This window comes from Coregonus lavaretus (assembly GCF_964263955.1).
Source record: "Coregonus lavaretus genome assembly, chromosome: 12".
Taxonomy (NCBI): domain Eukaryota; kingdom Metazoa; phylum Chordata; class Actinopteri; order Salmoniformes; family Salmonidae; genus Coregonus; species Coregonus lavaretus.
The window spans coordinates 14,972,861-14,983,641 of NC_139999.1; the positions used below are offsets into that span (position 1 = coordinate 14,972,861).

Genomic DNA, 10,781 nt, shown 5'->3' on the forward strand with positions numbered 1-10,781 from the left:
TGGAGAGAGAGAGAGGGAAACAGAAAGAAAGACGGAGAGAGAGAAACAGAAAGAGAGAGAGAGAGGGAAACAGAAAGAGAGAGGGAGAGAGGGAAACAGAAAGAGAGTACTTAGCGCAGTATTGAGGGGGAACGTTCCAAACGGTCCAAATGGTCCCCTGAGGTCTAAAACAGCCAGGAGCCGACACAGCTGTGCACAGACTGATAGGAAAGTTATATTCTATTACATCTTTCCTCTCTCCATATCTCTTCTCATGTTAGGTTTAGGTTTATTTGAACATCTCGGTACATATGCAGAAACATATCAAATGTGTTGTCATACAATATAAAAGTAAAAAGATGTGATTAGGCTAACTATATGGACAGTGCATCATCAATAAGGCGTAAGTCATCAATAAGTCGTAAGTCATAAACAACAAATTGGCATACCAATTTCTCCATACCAGTTTCTCCATGGTGGAAGACAGACTGCGTAGAAGGATACTAGAGGGTTATGGGTCAGAGGTCAGGTCTTGTGTCTGATGGATGGGTGTGTTCTGGCGTGGCAGATTGCTTTTTGATTGACTATCGTTTGGTTGTATGTCACTCGATGGACGCTACACACCCTCCAATCAATCAACTGGCTTCAGAGAGGGCTGTCTTCTCCACTCTCTAGTTTTTAGCTGATAGGAGTGGAACCCGGTGTGGTCGTCTGCTGCAATAGCCCATCCGTGACAAGGATTGACAAGTTGTGCGTTCCGAGATGCCATTCTGCACACCACTTCTGTATTTGTCTGTTTGTGGCCCGCCTGTTAGCTTGCACGATTCTTGCCATTCTCCTTTGACCTCTCTCATCAACGAGCTGTTTTCGCCCACAGGACTGCCACTGACTGGATGTTTTTTGTTTGTCGCACCATTCTCGGTAAACCCTAGACACTGTTGTGCGTGAAAAGCCCAGGAGGGCGGCCGTTTCTGAGATACTGGATCCGGCGTGCCTGGCACCGACGATCATACCACGCTCCAAGTTGCTTAGGTCACTCGTTTTGCCCATTGTAACATTCAGTTGAACAGTAACTGAATGCCTCAATGCCTGTCTGCCTGCTTTATATAGCAAGCCACAGCCACGTGACTCACTGTCTGTAAGAGCGATCCATTTTTCTGGAACAGGGTAGTGTACCTAATAAACTGGCTGGTGAGTGTATATATCCTCCCCTCATCGCTCTCTTTACTCCTCTGTTCTCCCCCGTCTCCCACTCAACCCCCCCACCCCTCACACACATACCGCCAACGGCTGCAATTTCATAATCAGGAGTAAATGCTTAGAGTTAGAACTCAATTAATCTCTCTCGCCTGGAAAGCCCAGACGTTTTCCATCCAGCACAGATAGAGGAGAGCAGAAAGAACATTTCCCTCAGTCAGTTTCCCAGCAGCCCACTAGTGAGGAGGACTCTGCTATGGAGCTTTCTCTCTGTAGAATCATTTGTCACCTGCAGCCTGTGATTGATGGATGGCTGGCTGGATGGGTGGATGGATGGGTGGATAGATTGAAAGATGGATGACAGTGAGGGGCTGATTGGAGTTTAGATGGATTTATCTTGTTAATGTTAATGATGAGGTTATGTCTATTATTACAGAGGATAGACAGCCTCTCTAATCTTCTCTGTGTCTCTGCAGAGTAAGGAGGTTGGTGTCCAGCTTCAGGAGGATCTGATGAAGGTTCTGAACGAGCTTTACACGGTAAGACTGACTCCACACACACACACACACACACACACACACACACACACACACACACACACACACACATCACAGAAACACACACAGGCACACACACTCTTCACCACAATGAGACTGGTGTTGTATGTGTAGGTCAGTCAACATGGCTGTTTAATAGTCACCATGTGTTTTAACTGTGGTTGTGGAGGAGGAGATATTCACAGGAAAGATTCCCTGCTGGGAGGGAGGTTGTTCTCTGTTTAGGGGCAGCAGAGGAACCATATAACTATGTCCAGGCCAGTAGCAGCAGACTAATAGTGTAATTACACAGTGAGACACTCCACTAGACAGAAATAGACCGGCACATACCCACACACACACACACACACACACACACACACACACACACACACACACACACACACACACACACACAGACACAGTATGGAGAGAGGACTGGGCTTAACGCCTGCCTCAGTACAGAATCTGACAGAAAGAATGCAGATTATCATATCTATACATCACCTCAACTCCTAAACACCTCAGCTTTAAAGCGGCAATCAGCAGTTGAAACAATAACAATAACCAAGCGGCTCCCCGCCGCTGTTTCAGTTAAAAGCTTAGGGACGGGGCTGGAGAAATGTAACAACTCTCAAATGTATAGACATAGCTATGGATGCAACGACTGACCATCCATGATATCAACATATAGCTTTTAACCATGTTTTGAGGCTATATAGTGTTTGTTTACAAACGTTGGAGTAAAACAAGCTTATATTTTGGGTTCTGATGGGGTACGACAGTTAAACTAAGCTCATGATTCATTTATAAGTTACATTCTTCATGAATCAATAGGTTCATATCATTAATGTATAAGTCAAAAAATTGATGTAGCAACTGCAGATTGCCCCATTAACTCATCCTTGTTCTAGAGATTAGTGAATCTGAGCCTTGCCTAGCTCTGGCCACACACACACACATACACACACTCTTGTGAAGCAGCGGTCTGATGGTTTAAAGAGGGAAATGTAATGATGGGGTCCGCCCATGTTTCCCCTTTAAGTGGTCAGTGTTAGTGCTGACACTGCACACACTAACATACGTGTGTGTGGCATTCCCTGGCAGAATTGTGTGTGGGTGGGTGAGTGAATGAGAGAGATTGAGAGACAGAGAGACAGAGACAAAGTGAGAGAAAGTGTGTGTGTGTGTTTGTGTATGTACGTACAGTGGGGAGAACAAGTATTTGATACACTGCTGATTTTGCAGGTTTTCCTACTTACAAAGCATGTAGAGGTCTGCAATTTTTATCATAGGTACACTTCAACTGTGAGAGACGGAATCTATAAAAAAAATCCAGAAAATCACATTGTATGATTTTTAAGTAATTAATTTGCATTTTATTGCATGACATAAGTATTTGATCACCTACCAACCAGTAAGAATTCCGGCTCTCACAGACCTGTTAGTTTTTCTTTAAGAAGCCCTCCTGTTCTCCACTCATTACCTGTATTAACTGCACCTATTTAAACTCGTTACCTGTATAAAAGACACCTGTCCACACACTCAATCAAACAGCATCCAACCTCTCCACAATGGCCAAGACCAGAGAGCTGTGTAAGGACATTAGGGATACAATTGTAGACCTGCACAAGGCTGGGATGGGCTACAGGACAATAGGCAAGCAGCTTGGTGAGAAGGCAACAACTGTTGGCGCAATTATTAGAAAATGGAAGAAGTTCAAGATGACGGTCAATCACCCTCGGTCTGGGGCTCCATGCAAGATCTCACCTCGTGGGGCATCAATGATCATGAGGAAGGTGAGGGATCAGCCCAGAACTACACGGCAGGACCTGGTCAATGACCTGAAGAGAGCTGGGACCACAGTCTCAAAGAAAACCATTAGTAACACACTACGCCGTCATGGATTAAAATCCTGCAGCGTACGCAAGGTCCCCCTGCTCAAGCCAGCGCATGTCCAGGCCCGTCTGAAGTTTGCCAATGACCATCTGGATGATCCAGAGGAGGAATGGGAGAAGGTCATGTGGTCTGATGAGACAAAAATATAGCTTTTTGGTCTAAACTCCACTCACCATGTTTGGAGGAAGAAGAAGGATGAGTACAACCCCAAGAACACCATCCCAACCGTGAAGCATGGAGGTGGAAACATCATTCTTTGGGGATGCTTTTCTGCAAAGGGGACAGGACGACTGCACCGTATTGAGGGGAGGATGGATGGGGCCATGTATCGCGAGATGGGTCGTGGCTGGGTCTTCCAGCATGACAACGACCCGAAACACACAGCCAGGGCAACTAAGGAGTGGCTCCGTAAGAAGCATCTCAAGGTCCTGGAGTGGCCTAGCCAGTCTCCAGACCTGAACCCAATAGAAAATCTTTGGAGGGAGCTGAAAGTCCGTATTGCCCAGCGACAGTCCCGAAACCTGAAGGATCTGTATGGAGGAGTGGGCCAAAATCCCTGCTGCAGTATGTGCAAACCTGGTCAAGACCTACAGGAAATGTATGATCTCTGTAATTGCAAACAAAGGTTTCTGTACCAAATATTAAGTTCTGCTTTTCTGATGTATCAAATACTTATGTCATGCAATAAAATGCAAATTAATTACTTTAAAATCATACAATGTGATTTTCTGGATTTTTGTTTTAGATTCCGTCTCTCACAGTTGACCTATGATAAAAATTACAGACCTCTACATGCTTTGTAAGTAGGAAAACCTGAAAAATCGGCAGTGTATCAAATACTTGTTCTCCCCCCACTGTATGTATACACATCAGGATTTCCGTTTGGAAAATGTGGCGCCGGACATTTGACCGGCAGCATATTGATTTACAGGACATTTGAAAGAGGTGAGATATAATATGCAACAACTAGCATGGGTTGCTAATATGACTAGGATTTTGATTTTGGCTACTGCACAATGAAAGAAAGTTGATATAAAATAATAGCCTTCACGGATATGGTCTGATTTTGGCTAGGCTACTTTGAAGGAAGGTAAGACATGCCTCATAATATGTATTAAAACTTTCAGGTTTCAAACAATTAAGTATATATTTTCAAAATGCATACTGCCTCCAGCTCATTGCAAAGTGGTAAATGACGCTCTGATGAAGCCTACCTTCCGTTGCCTATACATTTGCTGTTTGAGATGCTGTAGCAGCAGCTCTCCCGCTGTCTGACAGATTTTCCACTCAAAGGCTCTGTATCTGTATGCTGTAGGCGTGTGATAAATAAGGTCAATGTCAAAGGTGTTCATTCCACAGACTCATGTACGTAACAAATATACTGTACAAACGCTGCAATTTAATTCCACTAAATAATGCAAATTAACCTATAGAACGATAAGCATGACCAATTAAATATATTTACATCGACTGGTATTTCAGTCAGTGAATAGGCTAAAAAGCATTATTTCACAATGTGATTTTTTTCTTCTTCTCTCTGAGAATTGGCCGGTGGCAATTTTATTTATCGGCTTTTACATTTTTTTAGCAGCCAAAAGACGGCTATTACCGGCTAACTGAAACCCTGATGCGGTGTGTGGAATTCCCTGTCAGTGTTGTGGGATGCCAGCGCACCAGGCCTCTTGGGAACGCCAGGCCTCTCATTCCTGACAATCCACTGCTGTCCAGCCGTGCTTCTCAAGGAGACAAACACACACACAACACTCTCTCTCTCTCTCTCGCTCTCTCTCTCTCTCTCTCTCTCTCTCTCTCTCTCTCTCTTTCTCTCTCTCTCGCTCTCTCTCGCTCTCTTTCTCTCTCTCTCTCTCTCTCTCTCTCTCTCTCTCTCTCTCTCTCTCTCGACAAAAACCAACAACGCGAATTAAACAAAACAAAGACAAATCAATCAGACATTAACAGTAAACATTACACACACATAAAGTTTTGAGAGAATTACAACGTTTAAAATGTTATATTATTAGCGGTTAAATGTTTTTGTAGAAATAGGCAGGGGGGTGGGGTAATAAATAGACAGATATAGGTTATATTTGCATTGGTGTTTCTGTCCCACTGGTTGACCTTTTCTTGTGGCAGCAGGTCACACATTTTGCTGCTGGGATTGCACACTGTGGTATTTTGCCTAACAGATATGGGAATTTGTCCAAATTTGATTTGTGTTCAAATTATTTTGTGGGTTTGTGTAATTTTAGGGAAATATGTGTTTCATATGGTCGTACATTTAGCAGGAGATTAGAAAGGGCAGCTCGGTTTCCACCTCATTTTTTGGGCAGTTGCCACATATCCTGTCTTCTCTTGAGAGCCAGGTCTGCCTATGGCGACCTCTCTGAATAGCAAGGCTCACTGAGTCTGTACATAGTATTTTCTTCATTTTGGGTCAGTCACAACAGTCAGGTATTCTGCCAATGTGTACTCTCTGTTTAGGGCAAGGTAGCATTCCAATTTGCTCTGTTTTTTGGTTGATTCTTTCCAATGTGTCAATAGTTCTCTTTTTGATTTTTCATAATATGGTTGGGTCTAATTGTGTTGCTTTCCTGGGGGTCTGTTTGTATTTGTGAACAGAGCTCCAGAACCAGCTGGCTGAGGGGGCTCTTCTCCAGGTTAATCTCCTTGCAGGTTAGGGCTTTGTGATGGAAGGTTTGGGCATCGCTTTCCTTTAGGTGGTTGTGGAATTTAACAGCTCTTTTCTAGATTTTGATAATTAGTGGGTATAGTCCTAATTCTGCTCTGTATGCATTATGTGGGGTTTTACGTTGTACACAGAGGATGTTTTTGCAGAAATGGGTGTTCGTCCCATTCTGTGAATTCTTGGTTGGTGAGTGGACCACAGACCTCACAACCATAGAGGGCAATGGGTTCTATAACTGATTGGAGTATGTTTTTGCCAGATCCTATTTGGGATGTCAAATGTTATGTTATTTTTGATGGCATAAAAGGCCCTTCTTGCCTTGTCTCTCAGATCGTTCATAGCCTTGTGGAAGTTACCTGTGGTGCTGATGTTTAGGCCGAGGTATGTGTAATTCTTTGTGTGCTCTAGGGCAACGGTGTCTAGATAGAATTTAGGTTTGTGGTCCTGGCATCTGGACCTTTTTTGGAACACCATTATTTTTGTCTTACTGAGACAAGTCTGACAGAACCTGTGCAAGAGATCTAGGTGCGGCTGCAGGCCCTCATTGGTTGGGGGCAGAAGCACCAGGTCATCTGCAGTAGACAGTAGACATATCAGAATCTATTAGGGTGAGGCCAGGTGCTGAAGACTCTTCTGGTGCCCTCGCCAATTCATTTATATGAAAGTTGAAAAGGGTGAGGCTCAAACTGCATCCCTGTTTCACCCCCGATCCTGAGGGAAGAAATATGTGTGTTTATTGCCCATTTTGACCGCACACTTATTGTTTGTGTACATTGATTTTATAATATCGTAGGTTTTCCCCAAAACACCGCTTTCCATCAGTTTATACAGCCGGCCCTCATGCCCACGCATGAGAATACTTTTGTTTTGTTTTGTTTTGTTTGTCAATTAGGTTGTGCAGGGTGTATACATGGTCTGTCATACAGTATTTTGGTAAAAAGCCAATTCGACATTTGCTCAGGACATTGTTTTCACTGAGGAAATGTTGGAGTCTGCTGTTGATGATACTGCAGAGGATTTTCCCTAGGTTACTGTTGATACAGATTCCCCTGTAATTATTGGGGTCAAATTTGTGTCCACTTTTGTGGATTGGGGTGATCAGACTTTGGTTCCAAAGATTGGGGAAGATGCCAGAGCTGATGATAATATTGAGTTTGAGTATAACCAACTTGAATTTGTGGTCTGTATATTTTATTATTTCATTTAGGATACCATCAACATCACAGGCTTTTTTGGGTTAGAGGATTTGTATTTTGACCTGCAATTCATTCAATTTAATTGGACAGTCCAATGGGTTCTGGTAGTCTTTAATAACTGATTCTACATTTTGTAAATTGTCATGTATATGTTTTTGCTGTTTGTTCTTTGTTATATGGCCGAAAAGTTTGGAGAAGTGGTTTATCCATACATCTCCATTTTAGATACACTCTTAGAAAAAAAGGGTCCTTCGACTGGCCCCATAGGAGAACCCTTTGATTAACCCTTTTTGGTTCCAGGTAGAACCCTATTGTGTTCCATGTAGAAACCTTTTCCCAGAGGGTACTACATGGAACCCAAAATAGTTCTACCTGGAACCAAAAAGGGTTCTCCTATGGGGATAGCCGAATAACCCTTTTGGAACTATTTTTTCTAAGAGTGTAGCTAGCTCTTTGTGTTGTTGTTTGTTCAGTGTTTTCCAATTTTCCCAGAAGTGACTTGATTCTATGGATTCTTCAATTACATTGAGCTGTTTTTTGACGTGCAGTTCCTTCTTTTTTCTTAGCCTATTTCTGTACTGTTTTAGTGTTTCCTCATAGTAAAGGCATATGTTCTGGTTTTCTGTGTCTCTGTGTTTTTGGTTGAATAGGTTTCTCAATTTCTTTCTTAGGTTTTTGCACTTTTCATCAAACCATTTCTCATTGCTGTTAATTTTCTTAGGTTTTCTGCTTGAATTTTTATTAGTGGTAATGGCTGGAGTGGAATAGGTGGAATGGTATCAAATACATCAAACACGTGGTTTCCATGTGTTTGATGACATTCCATTCGCGCCGTTCCAGACATTATTATGAGCCGTCCTCCCCTCAGCAGCCTCCACTGGTAAGAGTCCACTTGAAGCCTATGTACAGACCCAGCGTGCGACAGAGCTGAAGGAGTTGTGACCCGTTTTTGTTGGTTATGTTGTCGTAGTCTCTCTCTCTCTCTAACCCTGCACCCACCTGTCCTCCTGTGTAGGTGATGAAGACGTACCACATGTACAACACAGACAGTATAAACTCTGAGAACAAACTGAAGGATGCAGAGAAACAGGAGGAGAAGCAGATGGGGCGCTCTGGTCGCCAGGACGAAAGACAGACTCCCAGGTCACCTGACACACTGGCCAGCATCAAGACGGAGGAGAAACATGTCCGACGCTCCTCAGTCAAGAAGATAGAGAAGATGAAGGAGAAGGTAAAGAGAGAGAGAGAGAGAGAGAGAGTGTGTGTGTGTGTGTGTGTGTACAGGGACGTTGAGACCTCTACTGACTGATAATGCAGCTCACACAGTACAGTCCATTATAGTGTGTGTGCATATACCTGCATGTGTGTGTGGTCCTCTGTAGCTCAATTGGTAGAGCATGGCGCTTGTAACGCCATGGTAGTGGGTTCGATCCCCGGGACCACCCATACGTAAAAATGTATGCATTTTACATTTACATTTTACATTTTAGTCATTTAGCAGACGCTCTTATCCAGAGCGACTTACAGGAGCAATTAGGGTTAAGTGCCTTGCTTAAGGGCACATCGACAGATTTTTCACCTAGTCGGCTCGGGGATTAGAACCAGCGACCTTTCGGTTACTGGCACAACGCTCTTACCCACTAAGCTACTCCCCCTCATCCCCCATCATCCCTACTCCCCCTCATCCCCATCATCCCTACTCCCCCTCATCCCCCATTATCCCTACTCCCCCTCATCCCCCATGATCCCTACTCCCCCTCATCCCCCATTATCCCTGCACACATGACTGTAAGTCGCTTTGGATAAAAGCGTCTGCTAAATGGCATATTATTATTATTATTATTATTATTATTCATGAATGATGTATGAGTTTCTAACTGTCTTAATGCTCTAGCCATGTTCTTCTACAGTGGGGCTCTGTTAGAGAGACAAGACCCTACTACTGGCCTTATTATTATCTACCAATAGAGACCATGTTCTCTCTCAATCCTGTTATCTCTCTTTCTCTCCCTCTCTCTTTCTCTCTGTCTCTCTCTCTTTCTCCCCCTCTCTCTTGCTCTCTTTCACCCCCCCTCTATCTCTCTCTCTGTGTGTGTCCCTCTCAGAGGCAGGCTAAGTACACAGAGAACAAGCTGAAAGCGATCAAGGCGAGGAATGAATACCTACTGGCTCTGGAGGCTACCAACAGCTGTGTCTTCAAATACTACATCCACGACTTGTCTGACATCATCGACGTGAGTACACACACACACACACACACACACACACACACACACACACACACACACACACACACACACACACACACACACACACACACACACAACCTGTTGGACATCGTAAAAATAGATAGTCCAGCAGTCTTTCTGGGGGGCAGAGAACAACTGAGTATGTAGCCCAACCCTCATCCCACCTCCTCCCCCTCTCCCTGCAGCAGGTAGACCTGTCAGCCTCAACTCAATTTAACAAGGCCTACTACAAGCAGAGCAGGGTTCTCCCCTCATCCCCCATCATCCCTACTCCCCCTCATCCCCCATCATCCCTACTCCCCCCTCATCTCCCATCATCCCTACTCCCCCTCATCCCCCATGATCCCTACTCCCCCTCATCCCCCATTATCCCTACTCCCCCTCATCCCCCATCATCCCTACTCCCCCTCATCCCCATCATCCCTACTCCCCCTCATCCCCCATTATCCCTACTCCCCCTCATCCCCCATGATCCCTACTCCCCCTCATCCCCCATTATCCCTACTCCCCCTCATCCCCCATCATCCCTACTCCCCCTCAGCCCCATCATCCCTACTCCCCCTCATCCCCCATGATCCCTACTCCCCCTCATCCCCCATCATCCCTACTCCCCCTCATCCCCCATGAGCCTCCTCCCCTCATCCCCCATGATCCCTACTCCCCCTCATCCCCCATGATCCCTACTCCCCCTCATCCCTCATCATCCCTACTCCCTCTCATCCCCCATCATCCCTACTCCCCCTCATCCCCCATGAGCCTCCTCCCCTCATCCCCATGATCCCTACTCCCCCTCATCCCCCATGATCCCTACTCCCCCTCATCCCTCATCATCCCTACTCCCTCTCACCCCCCATCATCCCTACTCCCCCTCATCCCCCATCATCCCTACTCCCCCTCATCCCCCATGATCCCTACTCTCCCTCATCCCCCATCATCCCTACTCCCTCTCATCCCCCATGATCCCTACTCCCCCTCATCCCCCACGATCCCTACTCCCCCTCATCCCCCATCATCCCTACTCCCCCTCATCCCCCATGAG

The 10,781-nt window shown here is 45.1% G+C and overlaps 1 protein-coding gene across 1 annotated transcript in view; it reads left to right on the forward strand.

Annotated features, from left to right (window-relative positions):
* Window positions 1-10,520, forward strand: part of LOC311138337 (SLIT-ROBO Rho GTPase-activating protein 2B-like) — a gene marked incomplete at its 3' end in the record, with an annotated part of 14,064 nt that extends 3,544 nt beyond the window's left edge. Inside the window, exons 2-5 of the mRNA XM_084173011.1 lie at window positions 1,653-1,715; window positions 8,509-8,724; window positions 9,599-9,727; window positions 10,284-10,520. Of these exons, the coding sequence (XP_084029137.1) occupies window positions 1,689-1,715; window positions 8,509-8,724; window positions 9,599-9,727; window positions 10,284-10,520 (609 nt within the window). The 5' untranslated portion in view covers window positions 1,653-1,688. The remainder of the gene's footprint in view (window positions 1-1,652; window positions 1,716-8,508; window positions 8,725-9,598; window positions 9,728-10,283) is intronic.
* Window positions 10,521-10,781: the final 261 nt, after the last annotated feature.